The sequence below is a fragment of the Gymnodraco acuticeps genome, unplaced genomic scaffold, assembly GCF_902827175.1.
Source record: "Gymnodraco acuticeps unplaced genomic scaffold, fGymAcu1.1, whole genome shotgun sequence".
In the NCBI taxonomy this organism is placed as follows: Eukaryota; Metazoa; Chordata; class Actinopteri; order Perciformes; family Bathydraconidae; genus Gymnodraco; species Gymnodraco acuticeps.
The window spans coordinates 328,095-350,404 of record NW_022989816.1 but is presented as its reverse complement, the minus strand read 5'-3'; the positions used below and the strand labels follow the sequence as shown (position 1 = coordinate 350,404).

The 22,310-nt window shown below is 40.1% G+C and overlaps 2 protein-coding genes across 2 annotated transcripts; one reads left to right on the top strand and one right to left on the bottom strand.

Moving 5' to 3' along the window:
• The first annotated feature begins 31 nt into the window (after positions 1-31).
• Positions 32-2,485, top strand: LOC117556777 (rho-related GTP-binding protein RhoB-like). Its single transcript, XM_034232293.1, has one exon. The coding sequence runs from the start codon at positions 159-161 to the stop codon at positions 747-749; it is 591 nt and encodes a 196-aa protein (XP_034088184.1). The 5' UTR covers positions 32-158; the 3' UTR covers positions 750-2,485.
• Positions 2,486-5,015: 2,530 nt separating this feature from the next.
• On the bottom strand, positions 5,016-19,528 carry LOC117556592 (apolipoprotein B-100-like). Its single transcript, XM_034231996.1, has 26 exons — positions 19,321-19,528; positions 18,932-18,976; positions 18,556-18,668; positions 18,330-18,475; positions 18,022-18,169; positions 17,499-17,651; positions 17,216-17,340; positions 16,602-16,687; positions 16,047-16,497; positions 15,831-15,945; positions 15,580-15,726; positions 15,267-15,478; positions 14,918-15,137; positions 14,518-14,691; positions 14,207-14,410; positions 13,921-14,088; positions 13,556-13,761; positions 13,239-13,409; positions 12,913-13,043; positions 12,587-12,788; positions 12,262-12,434; positions 11,982-12,157; positions 11,771-11,886; positions 11,277-11,650; positions 6,457-11,156; positions 5,016-6,351 (listed from the first exon to the last, which is right to left on the bottom strand). The coding sequence occupies exons 1-26, from the start codon at positions 19,373-19,375 to the stop codon at positions 5,242-5,244; spliced, it is 9,921 nt and encodes a 3,306-aa protein (XP_034087887.1). The 5' UTR covers positions 19,376-19,528; the 3' UTR covers positions 5,016-5,241.
• Positions 19,529-22,310: the final 2,782 nt, after the last annotated feature.

The following is a 22,310-nucleotide window of genomic DNA, read 5'->3' as shown; positions in this document are numbered from 1 at the left end:
GAGATCGCACTGTTCCTGGTCGATTTTCTGGAATTAGGAGGCAGGAGTGCCTTACGGGATACGTCTCATTTAGACTTTGAAGGCAGAAGGAGTGACTACAACGGGCACATCTGTGTGTTTGATGCCACGTTTAAGCGAGCAGTAGGAAAAAGGAAGGAATGGCAGACATACGGAAGAAACTTGTCGTGGTGGGGGACGGCGCATGTGGGAAAACATGTCTTCTTATTGTATTTAGCAAAGACGAGTTTCCCGAAGTGTATGTTCCGACTGTGTTTGAGACATATGTGGCGGACATAGAGGTGGAAAACAAACAAGTCCAGCTAGCTTTGTGGGACACAGCTGGACAGGAGGACTACGACCGGCTGCGCCCCCTCTCCTATCCGGACACCGATGTAATTCTGATGTGCTTCTCCGTGGACAGCCCGGACTCGTTGGAAAACATCCCAGAAAAGTGGGTCCCTGAAGTCAAACACTTTTGTCCGAATGTACCCATTATATTAGTGGCCAACAAGAAAGATCTGCGCAACGACGAGAACGTAAAGAACGAGCTGTCCCGGTTGAAGCTGGAGCCCGTGAAGGCAGAGGATGGCCGGGCCATGGCCATGCGCATTGGCGCATATGACTATTTAGAGTGCGCTGCCAAAACCAAGGAGGGGATCTGGGAGGTATTCGAAACCGCAACACGGGCTGCCTTGCAGAAACGCAAAATACCATCAGGAAGTTGTCTCAAATGCTGTGTTTTGATGTGAATCGACGCAGACAACTGTGCCGCGCAGACAATATGCTTCCCCCGCTGGGATCTGTGTTTTAACATGTACGGGCAGAGACAATGGTTTGGATACTCCCATGTAATCACACGACCTTGGTCGAACCAAACCCAATGACTGCAAACAGGTTGTTTTCAACACCCTCGATGATGGGTTGATATCGGGGCGTGTGTCTGTGAAATGCACTGGTTACAGCATGTTATTTGTTGTCACATGATCCCTGTCTGGCAGGTTAAGAGGTAAAAAGGTCAAGCTTAATATCAGTGGATGCCTTATTTATCCCCTTTGTAATAATGAGGACATGTCCTTTCTAAAGGCCTGCTTTCGAGCCAAGGTTAAAATTGCTTACTTTTTGTGTTTCAAAGTGTTTGCATAGGCCACTGCCTTACTGCCAAGGTTATACTTTATAATAAGCAAAGCAGTAAAAAAAATTGCACTCGATATTAATGTCCACTTTGTATTGTAAACAATGACTATTAGTTTGTGAAATTGCACAGCATCTGGACAGTACAGTGATTCACAGAAAGTGTTATGAGAAGTAAAAGTCAGAGCAAGGATGCCTGAGGTCTTCTGTATAGTTTCTTGTGATGTTTTACGCCATTCTGAATAAAGATATAGCTTAAGTTTACAGTTAAAGAAATCAGTTGTCTCAGGTTTGTTAAAAGTATGTTGTCGACTCCAGTATTAAATGCCTAGTTTAGTAGTTCCTACAACAGGTAAAATAAACATTGAAGTTCAAAGAGACTAAACATTGGCCAGCATTAAAAAAAAAAAAAAAAGGCCAACCACATTGTCCAGTGTAGTTAATTCCAAGTATCTTGTCAAATGTACAAACAGTTAATAGAAATATAATTGGTATGTTTGCTAAGCATGTTACTACCTTCCCTTATAGCTCACCTGATCCCAACCTTTTTAAGCACTAAGTATCTCACCATGTTTCTGAATTTGATATCCAGGTCTAGCTGTTTTACAGGCTGGAATATCTCAGCTGTGTTGTAGTAGACATTTTCTATTTAGCTACAGCTTCCTTTACAGTTATGGTGTTGATATGTCCAAGAGAAGATTAAGCATGTGTGATGGTTTAGCATGTGAGTGCTATGCTCAGTTAAACTCGTTTTCTTGGAAAATGTCAAGAAAGAAGAATGTGCTATGTCAGAGCTCTATGAGCCAGTAGAACAGGGTTATGTTGGGTAATGGAAGGGTGTGGTAATTAAAAAGAAACACATGGAATTGTTTCATATGTTATTAAACCACAATCTTATGATAATTACACAAATGGGTATCCCTTTGACAAAAACAGTACTGTTTTATTTATGAAGATGTTAAAATGTGTTTACAGGCGTTAAACTGAGTTATCAATGTCTTCCATTATGACTGTGAATGTACCTCAAATTTGTTATGTCAAAAATATTGTTGGAGCTTTGAAGTTGGCATCAGTATTTAACGAATTTGAGCCAAAATTCCATCTTGTGTAATAAATTAAACTCATGTTTAATCTGTGTCTAAACAAAAGTGCTGTCCTCTTACAGGATAGTGGGAGTGCTGGTTTAAATGACAACTATGAACATCAATTACAGAGGGTGTTGCAACACTGTGAATCCAGGATATAAATCATTGGTGGATTTACTATACAAGTTGTTCTTTTAGTGACAGAGAAACAACATTTTTCTTAAAACATGTCATTTTTCAGTGGTTAATTAAACAATTGCTAAGATAAATCTTAATAAGTTTATAAAGACTATCTTTTATAAATCAAACCAGATACAATGGTGCAAAAGTCACATTCCTCCCTGCCTTCTGTTGCTGGGCTTTTTGCTGACTTACAGGACAGGAATGCATTGTGCTCGACTGGTTAATTTTCCCACACTGGCCCCCCTCATGTGCCTCTGATTTCCAATGTTGTAAGGTTATTATTCAGTGATCAGACAGGGCAGAGCATCATGTTTTATGAAAACAGAAAAATGCTGAAATGTGCCAAACACATTTGTAAGAGTTTATCATGACAACTTTATTGTAATAATATAATGTTTAGGTTTGAATGGGACAATGCACATTTCTTTTGAGGAAAAACAATACAGTATAAGGGAACAAGCGGTAATGTTTTGGGAAAGTCAATAAAAAATCAATGTGTCACCACCTTTTACTCTCACTTTTTTGCCTCATTTTCTCAAACTAAAGACACACACTTAGTGTTGGGGTTAAGCTGGCATATGTTTCAACCAACTCAAAAGTAAAATAATAAATGTATCTACAATTATGTGACCTTAATGTTTGGGATTTTTGTTACTTTAAACAATAACTTTAATATAGGTATTATGATTATTGAAGAAAAGCAACACAAGTATATTTACTGATGTAAATATTGGAGGTAGTTGTACTGTACGAGTATTTCCGTATACTTTATTGCATATTTAATATGGTTATTTAATATTTAAAATAATTCTCTTTAACTATATTGAGTTGACTTTTTATACTTTTGATATTTTGCATACATTTAGCTGATATAACTTCTGCATTTTAACATAAGTGAGATTTTAAAAAGAATGTACAATGTATTTTTCCAAATGTTGTATTGCTACTTTTGATTAAGTAAATACACTGAACACTATTGATTATAACAAATAGCCAATAGCCATCACAAAGAAAAACACAATTCATGCATTACAAAGGGTGAATCAATTTTAAGACTTAGCTTTTACATATGTATGTTTAAAACAACTGTCAAGCTGACTCACTTGTTCTCATCGTTTTGTGATAAGGCAAGTTTATTTATATAGCACTTTTCTGTATGCGACAATTGAAAGTGCTTTACAAAACAAATTCAAATACTTTTTAGGAATAAATACAGTAAAAACACATTATATAATGGCATTTTACAACAGGCATTACAAAGCAAAGATAATAAAATAATAAAAATAAACACCACAGGTATACAATACATGTTTAAAAGGCATACTGTAGTTCGAATATGATCATCTCAATTAAAAGCAGCGGCAAAGAGATATGTTTTTAGTCTCGATTTAAAAATAGTAAGCGTTTCTGCGGACGTGCATGATTTGGGCAGTTTGTTCCAGAGTGTCGGGGCATAACAGCTAAATGCTGCCTCTCCATGTTTTGTTGTTACTCTCGGAACCGATAGCAGACCCGTCCCAGAAGACCTGAGGCACCTTGATGGCTCGTAATTATGTAGGAGTTCAACAATATACTTTGGTCCTAAACCATGTAATGATTTAAAAACTAGCAATAGTACTTTAAAATAAATTATTTGGCCGACTGGAAGCCAATGTAAAAATTTCAGAACCGGACTGATGTGATCCACTCTTTTAGTGTTAGTGAGGACACGTGCAGCAGCGTTCTGAATCAGCTGCAGTTTTCTGATGGATTTTTTTGTCAGCCCTGTGAATACACTATTGCAGTAGTCGAGTCTACTGAAAATAAAAGCATGGACAAGCTTTTCTAAGTCCTGTTGTGACATTAGTTTTTTAATCCTCGATATATTCTTCAGGTGATAATAAGCTGACCTAATGACTGTTGATGTAATGTGGCTGTTGAAATTCAGGTCTGAGTCCATCACTACACCTAGATGTCTGGCTTTATTAGTGTAGTTTATTTTTTGTAGTCTGCCAACTGAAGCTCTGCGATTACTTTTAATCGGTCCTTCTTTGCTCCAAAAACAATGATCTCTGTTTTTTGTTTGTTCAGTTGGAGAAAGTTCTGAGTCATCCAGTCAGTGATGTGCTCAATGCACTTGCTCAGTGTTCTAATTGGAGAATAGTCTCCTGGTGTAATTTTTAAATAAATCTGGGTGTCGTCTGCATAGATATGATAGCTTAGATCGCTCTTTTTAATAATTTCAGCCAGAGGTAGCATAAGAGAGCATGTGTTTCACAGATGCTATGTGTGTCTCTGCTAAATTTAGACCCAAGGATACAAATGACTAATGGGCATAAGACAGGGCATAGTGAGCTTTTTCAAATGTTACTTTATTGCGACCTGTTCAGTAGGCTGTGTTGGTTTTTTACCCTTCATATAGTCTTTTTGAGGGAAGCAGCTTGAACTCAAACTGTTTTTAATGTGTGGAAAATACCAATTCATACATTAGCTGGAATAATACAGCTGAAGAAATGTTATTGTGGTGTACAAATGTTAGCACTTTAAGTTATTCTGTTACTTTTATAAGTCTGTAAAGAAGTTTTGTTTTAGTCTTATGTTCAATTATATAAAATAAATACAAAGAAATGTAAAATATGCAGTACAAACTGTCTTTATTGAAGGCCACATTTTTTTATTTTTAAATAGTACAAGACACAAAGGGAGCACGGTAGGACCAGAACAACTGGGAGTCTACTGTGAAATAACAAACAAAATTAATAATTGGAAAAACCAAACAGAGATAAACATTATGGTTACACAACAGATACAGTCAATACAAACACTGACATATATCCTGGTTAGCCATGGTCAGTTGGTTGAATTATGCGGAAAATGATAAAGGAATGTTCACCTCCAACTGTCTATCACCTACTCTCACATATGGTTCAATACTTTGGCTTTTCTCCTTAAGTGTCTTAATGACATTGTTGTGGAAAGTGTTCACACGTTTTGCCAATAAGTCAATCCAGGACTGGATGTCGGCTTGAAGCTGTTCAAAAGACATGTCAGCCAAAATATTCTGGAGCTTAGCTTTCACAGCTTGAAGATATTCTACAACAATTTTGCGGGCCTCTTCAACCTGCCGGGTAACATCAGCCAGGACCTGAGAGTTAATGGCATCATCGTATACTTCAGACACAAAGTTTGAGAGCTTTTCTACGTTTTGAGATTTAAGGGTTTGCAGAAACTTCTCACTTTGTTCAGTGGTAAACTGTACAAATCCAGATAATTTATTAATGACATCTTCCAGCTGGATTTCCCCCAGTTTCCTAACAGTGAGAATAACTTGGTCCTGAATTTTCTTCAAAGCTACAAACAAGTCATCAAGAACTTCTCTACCAATGACAACGTGGTTAGAGCCAGGAAGAGTGAACTCAATGGCTTGGACATAATCAAGGACTGCTTTAAACATGGAGGCAAAATACTCTGGAACTCTTTGAACAGCCTCCTCAGATACATCAGCAATAAAAGTACTTAATTCCTGGTAAGCCTCAAGCCCAGACAGCCTCTGTTCATACCCAGGGAGCTGGAACTTGGTCTCTCTCAGGAATTTAACAACAGCATCAAGGACAATTGCAACTTTCTTTTGGTACTCTTGGAGGATCAAAATGGTCTTATCTGTGACAGTTGTCATAACAATAGAAGGGTTTACTGCTGCAAAGTTGTCAATTGCCCTCTTGAACATCTCTTTACCCTGATCTTTAGCCTGCTCAAAAGAACCCTCAAGGCTTCTCGCTTGTCTGTAGATGGTGTTATATGTGTTGACAGCAGGATCAGATACCATTTCCATTACTGCGGGCACCTGTTTCTTCAGTCCCAGCACCATCTCATATGGCATCTCCATGTTCCAGGTTGTCTGAAGGTTCAGCTTCTCAGAGTTCATCACAGACATCTTCAGACCGAAGATATCAATGTCGTTTGTTGGCTCGGACTGTGGGGTAAAAGGAAAAAAGGTTAAATATATTACTAAAAATAAATATACTGTTTTTTAATGAAATCACAATGAAAGGTTATTTATAAGGAAAAGTTATCTTACCGGGTAGCGACCGTAGACTCTTGCTTTAATTTGAGCTGGGCGCTTAGTCTGCATCTGAAGTGCAACAAGTCCTGCAGATGGAGTGGACATAGAGACAACAAGGCCTTCCTCTGGATTTCCAGTAATCTCCTGATAGACTTCCATGGTCAGGACAGGTAGAGTGATCTTTGCTGAATTGGTGATGGAAGTATCCACATTTTCATAGCTTAAGGTGATAGTGCTCTCATGGTTTCCCTCAAACATTAAATGTTTCACAGACAGGACAGAGGTCATTTTAATTCCACCAACTTTGTAGAGGTTGGCGTTGCCCTCAATCTTTCCATTCAGAATCTCAAACTCAGAGGTTGAGGAAGCATCAAATTTAATGAGAATGCTTTCCTGGTTAAGGATGCTGGCATCAGTTTTGAGAGTAACCATTGCTGTTTTCATGGAGCACTCGTAGGTCAGATCCCCCAGTACTGGAATTCTAATGTTCTGAATTTTGGGCAGAGTGATTTTTGGAAGAGTCAGCTTGCTGAGGGCAGATGGAACATGCAGAGCAGGCATTGTGATGAGACTGGCGTCGGGGAGGGGAATGGTGAATGAGGACACCTCAACATTAATCACAGGAACTTTGTATGCAGGAATTGTAATGACTTTGGGCAAATCAATGCTATACTTTTCATACTCTGCCTTGGCTTCTTCATAAGTTGATACCAGGACAACAGCAGCCTTATCTTTGTGGATGAGCGCTTTCTTGTGCAGAGTCTTGACATTCTTATTAATGAAATTGATGAGTGGCTCCACATTGATGTCAATTGTAATCACCTCAGGGTTCTTCATGTACTTCAGCTTGGAGTTCATGTCAAATGTCTGCTGAGTAGTGATCAGGAGGTTGCTCAGGCCAGTGTCTTCCCACAGAGAGTAGTCTTCCACTTTTGGTGTCGTCAAACCAATAAATGGCACAGTCATTTCTAGAATGGTGATGGGCTCTTTTAGCATATCCAGATTTGCTTCTCCATTGATCTGGGACAATATGTTGATTTCACTGTCACCATTATCCATGGTGAAGTAATGGGAGTATTTGTACTGATTAAATCTAGCCAGACCGTTCCAGCTAGCCTGCTGCATTTCAGAGTTCAGGGTCAAAGACATGTCATTCTGGAGATCCATCTTTCCAGACAGCTTCAATGGAAGGATAATCTTGACATTTCCCTTGTTCTTGGTGTCAAACATAAGCTCACTAGGTGTGATCAAAGCAAGTGCAGAGTTTGAGAGAGTTCCTTCAACCGTTCCTGCCAGCTCAACACTGTGAGAGGCAGTTAAATCAATTTTCATGTCTCCAGCATTAGCCTGGAACTTGACCTCTGCAACGCTTCCCTTCATGAAAGGTGTTTCTGTCTCAAACTTGGAATTAATAATAATGTGGCGGAAGATGCAGATTTCGGCATCCACATTTTGATTCAGTTTGAAAAAGATGCTATCTGTTGCTCCAGTGAAAGTCATTTTGGCAGTGTGGAGATCCATGACCACCTCCATGTCACTCTTGTGGTTTATCTCATCTGCGATGTCCAAAATTGGCGTTGACCATTTTTCATTGGCCACATTGGTAACGGTCAGACGGGCAGTTCCAGCTTCAATCTGGAGGACATTCTTTTGATTTATCATGATTAGGGAATTTCTGTAGAGGGGCACTTTGAGGTCATGTTTGTAGACAGTCTCCACAGTGGCAGAAACTCCATTTTCCATTGCAAAGAATGCATTGTTGACCAGCTCGGCAACAAAGACCTCAGTGTTCACTTTTCCAGTAGTGTCAGCAGAAGCTTGAGCGGACAGGCCATAGAGAGTCATTGATCCCTTGTGGTCAAGTGAGAAACATGACTGATCAAGTTTAATGTTCTCCGAGAAAGACAGGCGACTCATCTTCGGCGCAGCCAAATGAGCACTGGCATCGATGGTGTAGTCGAGGATTTTCAAAGTAGATGTAGCCTGTGAGTTAAGGTTGATTTTGAACTCTGGTGTGTCTGATGTCATTGTGGTGTTCTCAAAGTCAGCAGTGGTCTTAAGTTTGAGTTGTGGTATGTTTACTTTCAACTCTCCGGAGAGTTTTCCAAAACAAGGAATCTTGCTCATATCTGCCACTTTCTCTTTCAACTCCACAGTGAATGTGTCATAATCAAAAGATCTGATTTTCTGAACCATCCTCATTAAATAGTCTGTCATGTCATCAATCAGCTGTTTGAAGTTAAAGGTATACAGTTCATTCACAAGGTCCTGAACAGGTGCCATCACTTTTTCGAGCAAGGGCTTGATGTCAATTGACTTGATAGCAGCAAATGCAGACTGGATCTTTTCCCTTACTTGATACTGCTTCATAATTTTAACAATCTCATCCATAATGGCCCCAATCATCTTCTCCACCTCATAGCTAGAAAGGATCTCCTCTACTTTGGCATACATTATATTGAAGTTGTTAGCAATGTTATGCTTCTTGATCCAAGCCATGATGGCGTCTTTCACTGATTTGATCACATTCATGACTTTGTCAGTTGGGAATTTGCCTGTGAGGTTGGACATGTAGTTTTCGATTGAGTTAATAAACTTTGTCAGGTCTTGGATAAAAAGGCTGAAGTCAAAGTTGTCAATGACATCCTTCAGTTCTGACACTTTGTTCTGCATTGTGGCACTGATCTCATACTTGGTGTTGATGTCTTTCAGCATCTCAATGCTGTAGTCCATCATCCTCATCATTGTGGTCTTTACATTTTCAATAACTGCAGGCAGATGCTCAATGAATGGGATCTGGATGAAGTGACTGTCACTGTTCTTGTCGTATTTCACAAATCCAGAGATGGCGTACTCTTGATTCGCCTCACTGAAGAGGGGGGTTGAAACAGCTCCTGACATCTCAATACCCAATCTCTCTGCGTTGTTAAAGGCATTAATTTCTTGATCAAAACTGTGCTCATCCACGGAGGATACCATCTTCAGGCTGACACTTTGCTCTTGGAAACTCAGCATGCTGTTGAACTTGTTATCCATGTTGGTGTTGATAACGGGTCTGTCCTCCAGTTTATGGCTGGTTGAGGCTCTGTACTCAAATGATTGTGTGAACAGCAGGGGTTCAGCCTTCAGGAGGAATTTGCTGTATACTTCGCCGCTCTGCTCACCATAAAGATACGCTGCACCATTCGAGTTGAAAATGGCATCAATATTCAGAGTGAAGGGTTCAGCAACAGTTTTGACTGTACTGTCGAAACGAAGAGCTGGTGAGTTGAAATTAGCCACGCTGTCGAATTTCACGGTCAGACCAGCAACCTCCATATCAGTGGTATGTGTCATCTGAGCATGCATGAGTTTACCATTTGTAGTGCACTTTGCAGAGAGGACCATATCGACAAACTTGACTTCGTAAGTGTGCTTCAGCTCTTCCTCTGAAAACGCTCCCTTCATTGTTCCAGTCAGCTCCAGGTTGTAGGGCTCTGCCTTGAAATGGGCATCATTTACCAAGTTAATCTCCATGATTTTCAGGTCATTTTTCACATTAACTGCAACAGTAAAACGCTCCATGTTAACTGTGATGTCATGCATGTATGAGTTTCTGTTGTCAAGGAAGTTGTCAGTCTTTGAGGTGAGGGTGAAAGATCCCAGTGAGAGAGACAGTGAGTGGATATTTTCGGTCCTCATCTCATTGCGAGATCCAACAATTTTGTTGGACATGATCAAGCCATCTTCATTCAGTCTGAGGTTCACTCTGTTCAGGGTGTTGATGTCAAAGAGATCACCCTTGAGGATGGAGTTGAGATACACTTCTTTGCTTGCAAGCTTTCCTTCAACACTGAGCTCTGCCTTGTTATCTTTAATGGCTCCCTTGGTGGTGATAGACACGGTAGCACCAGATGTGTCAACTCCACCATGGAAAACATTCTCGAAGGTCATTGGGCTATACTGAGCAGTCGTTGTACAGCTGCTGGTCAGGCCATTCTGGTTCAGGGCCAAGGTTGCCTTGTGAGAGGCAAGGCTTGAGAACATGTTCAGGGATGCATCAGCATTGATCTCCAAGCCGGAGGGGTTCAGGGACCCAGTCAGCAAAGAGTAGGCACGGTTCTCGCTGTCATCAGCTTGATTCTCAATCCTGAGGCTGGCCTGTCCATCAGAGGCAGAGAACTCCATCTGGCTACGAACCATGCGCTCATCAGCCTTGGTCACAGAGTCAGACTGGATGGTAAGCTTGACCTCTTTGTAGCTAAGGCTCACTTTGGTGGTGTGCTTGATTGGTTCAGTGTTCATGTTGGTGTTGGACTCAATCAGAAGTTCCTCGTTTGCATAAGATGCCTTGATTTTGTTGGCAACCTTCAGGATTTCAGAGTTCACCCTCAGTGTACTCTCCAGTTTAGCTTCTTTCTTCGCTGGCTCAACAGAGAAAGTGTGGAGATAAGTGGTGCTGGCAGCCATGGGTCCAACAGTCAGGCTTCCGTCTGTGTTGATATCTCCAGAGAGTATGTTGGAATCTATGGTGACCTGGGTGGTAATAGTCAGAGATGTGTCCAGACCCACAGGAGAGGTGGCATGAATGTTATACCTTCCTGTTGACAATACTCTCTCTGTGACGGCAATGGTTTCAAGCACATTAAAACCTGTGTCCAGGAGCATGGTTTTCAGGGAACCATCAATGTTGAGTTTCATATTGCCTTCTGTTGTGTCAGTGATTGTTGCAGCTCCTTTAAAAAAAGACAAAACAGTAAAACATTCATTAGCATCAAATGGGTTGTTGTGTCTATAGAATTGAACTGAAAATGTAAAACAACTACAAATTAAAGCATGAATAAATATGAAATTACCCTCAGTTGAGAAGGAGAGAAGTTTGATTGGACTTTCAGCCATGACGCTGAACTTGGCCAAGTAGCTAGGAGTCTCTTCACTGTTGTTACCAGCAGATGCAGTTGCTTCCCAGTCATAATAGTTGCTGTTGAGTTTGGCAAATGCTTCCATTTTGCCCATCAGAGGCAGGCTGAGGTCATATTCAAGAGGGATGGTAAAAGTGGGGATTTGGATCTCCCGTGAGGCAAAGTCGATTTCCAGCTGAGGCACGGAGATGTGTGGAGAGTTGACCATTGAAGGTATCCTTAGCTCCTCAGATGATTTGCCTCCTAGAGGCAGGGGGACAGTGATGGCCAAACGCTCCTGGTTGAACTTGTATATGATGTTACTATCCCTGGTGAAATTATTAGAGAGGAACATTTATTATTATGTAACTTTAAACAGACATTAAACTTTTAAGGACATTTACAAAAATGTATATACATTCATACTATTAAATGTGGTGTTTACTTACAGGTTCATGAATAGATTTTCAGGCATGGAGGGCATTTCCACATTTGCAATCTTGTTCTTCAGAGTCTCAACATAGGGAACATCAGCTGAGATCTTGTTCATCCAGATATCACTGGCCTGATAAAAAAGCAGCACAGTTTTCATGCTTTAGTCTAGAACAAGAACTAGAACAAGGTCTGCTCAAATAGTTGTAACTATTATACTCGTTTCACCTCGACTGCCTTGTTGATGACATGACGCACTTTCATGTCGGTCTTGACAACCTGCTGGTCCATGACATCCTCTGCAAGCTGCCTGAGCCAGGCCTGGACGGCTTCAGTGTAAGGCACCAGGATCTTAGTATCTGCATTCATGTTGGAAGTGAGCTGAACCTCAGCCTGGTCTTCACCTGAGATACAAACCATTTCACATGTTATGTTTCCATTTGAGACATTGTTTTGTTAACATCTATCTTTAAAGACATTTTAAAATATTTTTTTCAAACAGACATACCATATTTGAATATGACTGCCTGAATGGAGGAGGTCTCTGGGAGCTTGACATCACTCTTGATCTCAAGGGTGAGAACATCAGCGTTTCTCATGGTAGCAGTGATAGCAGCGTCAGTCTTCAGTGAGGGGACCAACAACTGAACTTGCATCATGCCATCAGTCATGGCCTGAAGCCTGTGATTATTTAAAACAAAAACAATTCAGTTAATACCACTATATAAAAACATGCATTTGCTGTTGTTGACATGTGAGTGTAAGAGTACTCAGCTCTGAGTTATATTAAAATGTAGATGTGTTAAGCAAATATTTTAGCTTGTTTTACTCACTTGGCACTGCCAATCAGAGAGAGCTGGGGCACGTTCTTGCTGGAGATCTCGAGGACAATGGATTGGCCTTTGGCAATGCTGTCAGTCATGCCAATCTTAACGCCGGCCTCAACATCAAAGTCAGGTACCTGGATCTGGGTGGTGAAGACATTCTTGTTCCTGTTGTACTTCATAGTGGCTGTGGCCTCGGATGGCTGAGAACCTATAGCAAGCAAAAGTATAACTTGATTACTAATGTAAACCTATAAAATGAATAAGGACGTTAGAATGCCACATAAAATAACTTTTATAATTATGAAGGTTTTTTCCCAAAAAGATGATCATACCCTCAGCTCTCAGAGCCAATGTCAGAGAATCAATTTTCTGGAGACCCTCCTCTCCTTCCCTGAGGAGTTCGTAGGCGATGGTGGCTGTGTACTCAGAGACCTCGTCAGAGGGCTTGATGTCCAAAGCAAACCTAGGATGATAAAAACAAAGTTTAAGTCTCTCTCTCAACTTCTATGAAGTTGTACTGTGGGTCTAGAAGTAATTGTGTATTAGACTTCTGACTGATTGCTTCTACTAAACAGTATGTTCTTACTGACAAACGAGTAAATTACAGAGGAGATATTAAAACGATATGAAATTGACATATTTTTAATGAACAACTTACTTGGTCTCTCCATTCAGGGGGAAGTAAGGAACAGCAGTCTTATCACCAGTTGTGGCACGGATTGTTTCGGTGCAGTATTTGACTCCAGAGAAGAGAGGTCTGCAGCTTGATTCACCCTCTGTGTGGGGGATCACTGCAGACTGGCCAGCGCCCACAATCATCACTTTATTGCTATTTCAAAGAAAAAACAACAAACATCAGTTTCCATTTTCCAATATTGCTGTTTAAAATGCAGAAAGAAATACTGCCATTTACTTCTAAAACTATTTAATTTATGAAATATAACATGTATTTATGTACTTTATGGTTTTTGTTACCTGATGCTCAAAACCCTTGTGGTGCCCTGTGGGGCGGGGATGGAAAGCTTGACCTGGCCTTGCTCCATGGTAATCTTGGCATTGAGTGTGCTTTCATGGTAAATGTTGGTGTGCATCTCAACAGCGGACACAACAAATTCAGGGACATGGACTCCCATCTGAGTCACAAACTCAACTCCAATAGAGGGCTTGAACAACAGCTCCTGCTGTTAAATAAACAACATGTTTGATTTAATACATTACAGTCATGAAATAATGTAAAAATGAAACTGATAATATAATAGAACAACAATTGTTATTGATATATATATAAAATACAACATAATTGAGGAAGAACATCAATAAAGGGTAGGTTTAAAATGTACCATGTTTGGAGCCATGCGAATGCCTCCCTTTGCTCCAGGAGTGAAGGTGCCAGACAGAGCAAATGTCAGAGGCATGCCGGATGCTGTTGGCAGGATGAATTTGTTGTCCATGAAGATGTAATGGGCAAAGAGCTCATTGTCAGTGTTGGACATCAGTTTAGCCATAACCTGATTTAAAAAAAGAAAAATGGTTAACATGAAATCTATCTTGATGTGGAAAAATAAAAAGACTATATTAAGTTGACAACAACAACAACAACAACAACAACAACAACAACAACAGTACCTTGGAAGGAATGCCCTTCAGGAAAATCTCTGCATACATTTGTGCATTATCAGCAATAAACTTCAGTTCGCTGCCCTTGATGAAGCCAAGCTCAGCTCCCATAATCTTCAGGTAGGCCATGGCCTCTGGGGACTCTTGACTCTGCAGATCCTTTACCAGCTTGTTGAAGTTGCGAACAATTTCTCTTACAAGATTTTCGGGAACCTGAGGGAACATTTGTATTAGATGTGGTGATATCAGTAAAAATGACAACTTAACTGATAGAGTTAAACATACATTAAAGTTAAACATAAATTAAACACAATATATACCTTGCGCCCCTCTGTGTCCATGGGAGATACCCATTTATCCATTTCCTGTTTCATCTTTGGTGGCATCTTTTCCAAAGTCCAGTACATAACCTTTCCCGATGTGTCAGGGAAGAACCCGTTCTTTCCAAACAAAGCATCAATGGTTGGCTCAAGGCCCTTTCCTTCCATGCCAATCTATTAAAAAAAAGTAAGATTAGTTCAGAAACAGTGTGGGTTTAGTGTGTTTAAGTCTGCCTCATGAACGAATAATATTTAAGGGGCAGATTGGTATACTGTTAAAAAGTCCAACAGACCAAATAGTAATAAAACACCTATTCTATAGTTTTCTGCCAGTAAGGGTAAAACAACTATTTGAAACAGCAACACATTGATGATTATTATGACCTACAGTGTTACATACCTCCCAAAGATCCATGTCAAAACCAAAAACTTGCAGGGTAGTTTCCAGCAGCACCTCTCTTGGCAACTGGCTACTGGGATCGAAGATCATGTTGCCCTGAATGGCGGCCTGCATATTCTCATTGGCCATGCCCAGCTTGTAGTTGCGAGACTTTGTGCTGTAGTCACTGTGTGTGGCGACTTCAGTGTCCTCTAGGGCATCCACGATCCTCTTTCCAAGCCTGGAGAAATAATGAAACAGAATATTAAATATCAGCTGAATTTAGGAAGTTTGGTTGTTACATGACCACAGTATTTCCATTAAATAAAGCATATATTGTGCTGTTAGTTGAAAGGTGTTCCATTCTTACTTCATGGTCTCTGGATCAGTGGAGGAAATGATATTGTAAATGTGGGAGGTAACAAAGGACTTGATCTGCGTGTTCTGCTCCTGATTCAGCAGCTTCTTCACTATCTCGATGTCACTATCCTGGGGATTTCTCATCAGGATCAGGTAAGCTGCCAGGCGCTTCTGCACAGCACCCTTGGGGTACTGGCTGACCCTCTGGAGGTTAGAGCGAATCTGGATAGAAAAACAACAGTGTTAGTCATTGCGGAATCTCGATAACACTATAAAATTGGGACTCAAGCAAGTGTTCATCTGTGGAGGGGGGCGTTAGTTACCTCATCAGTAGGAGACATAAGTCTGAAAGCCTGGATGGCAGCCAGCTGCACAGACAGTGTGGTTGCAGGTTGTCTCATGCACTTCAGCAGGGTGTTCTTAATTGCAGGGTCGGCTGCCTCCATTGCATCTCCCATATTACCAACAACCTGGATGGAATAGTATAGATAGTAAGAAAAAACGTGGAACTGGATGGTGCCTTTTGAAGTTTTTAAGTTTTTAAGGGGCCTGTGTGTACAAGATGGGTACATACCCTCAAGGTCAGGAAGGTCAGATCTTTATCCCCAGCGCAGTCTGCGCCCAGCAGGGAGGACATGAACTCAGAGACAGCAGAGATCTCGGGGGTGACACCTTCAATCCCGTACAGTCTAGAGACAAAGTTTGACATTAATTTTCAACAGAAACCACCACTCACTGCTAGAGTATTGAAGAGGACTTAAAAAAAAGAAATAACTAAAGGTTTACTTACTTCCTCACTGCATTGCTCAGAGCATACATGATGGGTTTGCTCTGCTTGTACTGAGCCATTGCCAGCATGTCCTTCACCATGAGAGAGGAGGGGTTGTGCAGCAGTCCCAGGGCGTAGACACTGGCATCAACCTCAAGAGCAGCATCATCGAAGGTCCTGAGAACCTTCAGCATGGCACTGGTGCACTCTGGGGTGCCGCACTGAGCCAAAGCTTGCCATGCCAGAGGTGCGGACATGTCCATCATCTCAACAGTAGCAGATCCTAGTACGTCGACCTTCAGGCCACGCAGCTCAGACACCAGCTTGTGGAAGAGGCTGGCGCGTTCCTCACCATCAGTTGTCTGTGACAGGGTGTTCAGCTGCTGCATGGTGGCAATGACAGCATCCTTGGTCTGCACAGGGGACTTATCGTCAGCAAAATCCATGGCCAGCTCCACAAACTTGTTCTCATCTGTAAAGAGTCATCACAGAAGAAAATGTGAGAAAATGCATGCAACAAATGTAACGCATTTAAAGCACTGAGCATTTTTTATTTATTTTTCTTGTAACACTCACCGCGTTCAAAGATTCTGTCATTGATCTTGGAGGTCTCTCTCAGAGTCACAGTCTGCTTCACCACAGTAGAAATTCCATATTCATTCCTGTTTGCGGAAGATGAGACAAATTCAACAAATTAGTCATAAATAGGAAATTATTACACTTCATTTTACATACCAATATCACTTTTTAAGTGTATGACTATGGACCTCCCATCAGACTAAGTTTAGAAAAGAGCCCACCCCCCTTAGTTCACTTACTCAGTTTCACTCATTCCTGGATGCCAATGGGATCATGACTACATTCTTTGATCCCATAAAAACTAGTCAAGATATTGCTGTTTGACATTGACGCATAAAAAGTAGGAACAATTATCTTTACTTTACAATACATTTTCACTTCTATTCACTGAGCCTTTGTGTACCAATTTGGAGCCTCTGTTTAAAGCATATATTAAATTAGGAAATTCCCTAAACTATGTACAAAAGGGATACAAACAAAAAAATCACTTGTCAAATGTTTTTGTTAGCATGGCGCTCAACCCCCTTTAGAAAAAAGTCACTTTGATACCATAAGATTTTGTGAATAAGATACTCCTCAATTGTTTCCTGCATTATTTTTCTTAAACGTACTGGTAGGAAAGGGGCAGGAAGATGTGTTTCTCTGTGCAGGTACCGCTGGTCATGTGCTTCTTCTGGTTGTCAAAGTGGTAGTTGCAAGTCTGGGTGCTGCTAATCATCTTGGACAGAGGGAAGTTCTGATGGTGAAGAGACAAATACATTTTTGTTAGATTCTCAAGAGCAGACTGTTGGAAAGTAATGAAAATAATATGAAAGTAGCATCTCAAAGCTTCGTGTTTATTTTACTAGCTTTGTAAGTGGATTTATACCATGAAAATGTAACTTAATCACTTACCATGCCTGTGATGAGGGCCAGAGGACTGGTGACCTGCCTGCGGGCAATGAAAAAGTCACATTGGGACAGATCCCTGCTGAGAGTCACATCGGTGGCAATATCCTCTGTGGCGATGACGCTGAAGTTGGTGGGGCACATTCCATGAATGGTGGCCTGAAAATTACAAGAGGCATCATCAATACTGAGGAAACGATTCAAAAACACCAAGTTGCTTGTTGGTCCTTGAATCTGATTATCAATTGATCTGAAAGATTGCCCCCATTATGAGAGCAGGTGAGGCAAGATAAACTTATCTAGGACTTTGCCCTCCAGTTGAAGAGTGTCATCGAAAGAACATGATGTTACATGAGGTTTTATCACCTGTGACAGGCGCCGCTTATCTTCTCTATTATGCAATTTTTTTATCTTAGCATGAGCTTACAACATGATCAGGATCAAGCTCTACCGTGTCCTGAATTGATTGGAAACTGATGTAAATACTAACAAAACAAAAATAAGGCAGTAAAACAGTAAGATGAGCTACCATTTGTTTGTTCTTCTCCTCTTCCATTACTGGCACGATGAGAGCAGAGACGATTCCTCTCTTGATGTTCAGGATGTTGACAGGCTCGTCATCCTCGGGGTAGAGTTGAACACGGAGGTGTCCTTCAACTGTAATCTTCAAAGCGTTCCTGTTAACGTGGACACATAATTATTGACAACCTGCCATTCAGCCCATCCCTTTTCTTTGGTTTTCCTATCATTAGCCACTTTTCTGATCATACAGCCCCAGATTAAGAGCTAAATAACACAGATGAGTTTTACATTTTAGCTGGAAACATAACAACTTACTTGGCCATGGCAGATGTGAAAGCCTGATTTTCATCGGCAGGACGATACACTGCGTTTCCTTCTGTGTCCACGCCAGAGATCTCGCTCAGAGAGCACTCTGTTGTGCGCAGGATGAAGCTACAGGTCTGGGGCACTTCAACTTCAACCTGTGCAGCAGATTAAACATTTCATTAGGACTATTGTTTCTACTTTAGAGTCACAACTAGCAGTAATGGTCATGACATACTTTGCAGGAGACTTTGGGGCCGCTCTTGTTGTCAGTAGCTCCGTTCACGCCGTTAGAGGTCTCAGCTTCATAGTCGTACACAAAACGCCGGAAGTTCTTGAATCGTTTTGCCACTGAAATGTTTTAAAACATCAGTTAGATCTCTGTCATGTTAAAGTTTAATACACTGAACATCTCTTTGACATTCTATAGGAAATACACATTTGATATGCCTTTAAATACTTGAAAACTAAGAATACATGACAAATGGTTATTAACATGTTAGGTTATCGATAGGATTCAAAGAGGCAAATCACTTTTTTTTGTGCATTTACTAAGTTAAATCACATCTTATAATAATCAATAAAACTATTTTAATATTGAAAAAGAAACTCACATGGGCAAACAGGGGATTGTTCTTCAACACTTCCCACATCTTGCTCTGTTAAGGAAGCACACATTGTTTATATGACATTTAAAAAACTGCTACGAAGGTTCAACTCAAGACATTCGAAAAGTTAGAATATTTTAAATCATTATAAAGCTCTAATTATTTATATTCGTGCTCTAAACGTTGAATTTAGCTTGTCGTCAAATTTGAAAAGGATTTGAATAAAATTAAAGCAGAATACAAAACAGGCTATGAAATATTGTCAAAACAGCAACATCCTAAAGGGAATGACCCGTTAAAAGCCACTACATGTTTCTCTCAAATAAACTAACATTAATAATTTAAAACTGTATCCTTAAATTCTATTAGCTTTGAAATAAAAACACAATACTTACGGGCTAGTGTGGATGTGCCCAGCAGCAGCAAAAGGCAGAGCTTGATACTCCCCATGTTTGGCTAGTATAAAGCTCCTGTCGAGTCTTCCTCTTTCTGTGAAGACTAATTCTTATGCCTTGGTCCCTTGGCTTTTATACTCCTCCAACCTCACTGGTGTGACTACCAGGACTTGCGAATGTGTTGCCCTGGTTCCAAAGTTTGAGTAGTCTGTGTGGCAGGCCAAAGGTTAAAACATTTCACAAACTAGTAATGTGAACATATATTAATGTTCGTCACATATCTTGATTTTCAAAAAGACAACTTTAATTGCTTGTCTGAAGTGCTCAAAGGGCAGTTCACAAACAAACTGATTTCAGCAAAGCAAGGGGATTACTTATTTAATATTTGTATTTCAGTTGTGTGTGCTATCCTGTTTTTATTTTGTAATGTTTCCAAAACCATTATCTTTAAGTCAATTAATTGTTAAAAAATAAGTAAACACTCTGTAGTTCTTTACTGATTTTTTTAACAAAGGTTACACTATAACGTTCACAAATACATGAAGGCAAGTGAGCCTTTGTCCCTTGAGTGCTGAACAACATGATTCATATTCACACAGAATCGAAACCTTAGTCACCTGCTGCTTTTTACAGCACTTGGAGTTTTATCACCACATTAGCGAATGTCTTAAAGCTGACATTCGCTGACATTTTTTTTACCCTATATATGATCTTATTCTATGCCGTTTCATGTCATACTGAATTATATTTTAAATATTACAGCTGTATCAGATAACATTAAAATGGCTGCATTACATTTCAGTGTCTCAAATGTTTTATTCATACCTAATCATTTCTATATCTAGTTTACTTCTGCAGCATTTTCAGTGACTAACTTTGCAGGAAATTGTAATGTTGTATTTTTATAGTGTGGTATAAGTACTTCTGCTAAAGGAAAATATCTGAATACAACCAAAATACATAAGATGTCTATCTATGAGACAGTTAAAGCCTAAGGTCAGACTAAATGCTGTGTCCAATTGTACAGTGTTCTTCATAACTTTTATTTAATTATAATTTGGCTGAAACTACATTAACTTATTTCTCGGGCTCAGGCTTTGTCATATATGTTCAAAGGTATGCCTCAAGTATACTGGGACACTCAGGCACACATTCTTCTGATAAACTTTGCTGAACAAGAGACTGATGTTTTTTTATTGTTGATTAACCTTTAACCTAAGAGTGATATATGACAGCTGTTGGATCAGGATTACAACAGAGGTGAACTAGAGATAAGTTAATCAGGCAGAAGAAGAAAGCCTGACAGTGACATTTCACAAGAGTCACAGCAGCACTGAGTACAGTGATTACAGTACGTACAAAATATCTTATTGGACTTGAGCAAATGGCCATAAATGGGGAGAAGTCTGCGAGCTAGCAGGCAGTCAACTCGAGCACTTATGCTGCATTCATACATAACGCCCCTTGCCACTCTACAGCCAACCAAACAGTCTCCTTAATATGCCGCTATTTAACCTGCCAGATATCTCTCTATGCATTGCTTGCTGCTGCTTTGCTGCAGCTACTTCTACGTCGCTGCTGCTTGCCTGCCTCACCACCACCCCAGCTTCCACCTGCTCTGGGGGTTAGTTATTTAATGATCACTCATCGTGCTATGTATATCTGTGGAGTGATGAGACCCGAGCCTAGATGCCAAACTCAAATATGCTGCTTCTAATAAAGTTGTCTGACTGAACTAATGCAAAGAAAATTTGGGATAATAAAAAAATAATCATAATTCTGGTCTAGAATGATTTTATTTGGGGTTGTTGTTATGTACTACACACATTTTCAACAATAAATTAATCAGAGGTGGTCATACAAATATCCATAGATCATATCTTGTTTACATTTTTTCTTGAATGATAAATTACTAGCTTACATTAACAGTAAAGCAACTACTTTTGAAAAAATAACACAACAATACAATATGGAAGTCAATCCAAAACAATACATATGAGAGAAATCTAAATTGCAGAAATTGTCTTTCTTATCCAGAAAAAAGAGAATGTCGAAAAGCTGAACGCAGGTGGCGAAAAACAAATCTCCAGGTTCACTTTGAAATCTATAAAGAGAGACTTGGCCTTTATAATTTGGAATTGAAAAACGCACGACAATCGTTCTTCTCTGACATCATTACCAAAAACAAAAACAACGCACGTGCCTTGTTTGCTACCGTCGACAGACTAACTAACCCCCCAGTGTCAGTAGCCTCTGAATTTCTATCCACCAGGGCGTGCAATGATTTTGCCTCCTTTTTCACTGACAAAATTCAGAAAATCAGACAAGCAGTCAGTGCCTCTGCATCAGGAACAGCAAATGTGTTGTCCCTATCTCCACTTAACATCAATTCAGACATCATGACACAATTCCATCAGATTAATGATAAAAACCTAGAGGACATTATTCAACTTCTGAAATCCTCCTCTTGCTGCCTTGATATTATTCCAACAGGATTTTTCAAAGATGTTTTGCCTTGCATGGCCTCAGATCTACTTCATATAGTAAACAAATCTCTTCACTCAGGTATTTTTCCACAGGCCCTGAAAACTGCAGTCATTAAACCGCTCTTAAAAAAGAATAATCTAGATGCTTCAGTAATGAACAATTACAGGCCCATATCAAACCTGCCATTTCTAGGTAAAATCATTGAAAAAGTTGTTTTTCAACAGTTGAGTAATTTCTTGCATTTAAATAACTGTTTTGATGTGGTCCAGTCAGGCTTTCGTCCAAACCACAGCACTGAGACTGCTCTTGTAAAGGTCTTTAATGACATCCACTTAAACACAGACAGTGGCAGAACTTCAGTGTTAGTATTATTAGATCTCAGTGCTGCGTTTGACACTGTTGACCACAGCATATTACTAGACCGACTGGAAAACTGGGTGGGACTTTCGGAAACAGTTCTGAATTGGTTTGAATCCTACTTAAAGGACAGAAACAACTTTGTT

Excerpts from the sequence above, each read along its gene's own strand:
- LOC117556777 (XM_034232293.1), top strand. The coding sequence starts at position 159 with ATGGCAGACATACGGAAGAAACTTGTCGTGGTGGGGGACGGCGCATGT.
- LOC117556592 (XM_034231996.1), bottom strand. The coding sequence starts at position 19,375 with ATGGGGAGTATCAAGCTCTGCCTTTTGCTGCTGCTGGGCACATCCACA. Across the intron at positions 14,692-14,917 it reads TTGACATGGATCTTTGGGAG|ATTGGCATGGAAGGAAAGGG; the intron begins GTATGTAACACT and ends TTTTTTTAATAG. Across the intron at positions 12,435-12,586 it reads TCTCTGATTGGCAGTGCCAA|GCTTCAGGCCATGACTGATG; the intron begins GTGAGTAAAACA and ends AAATAATCACAG.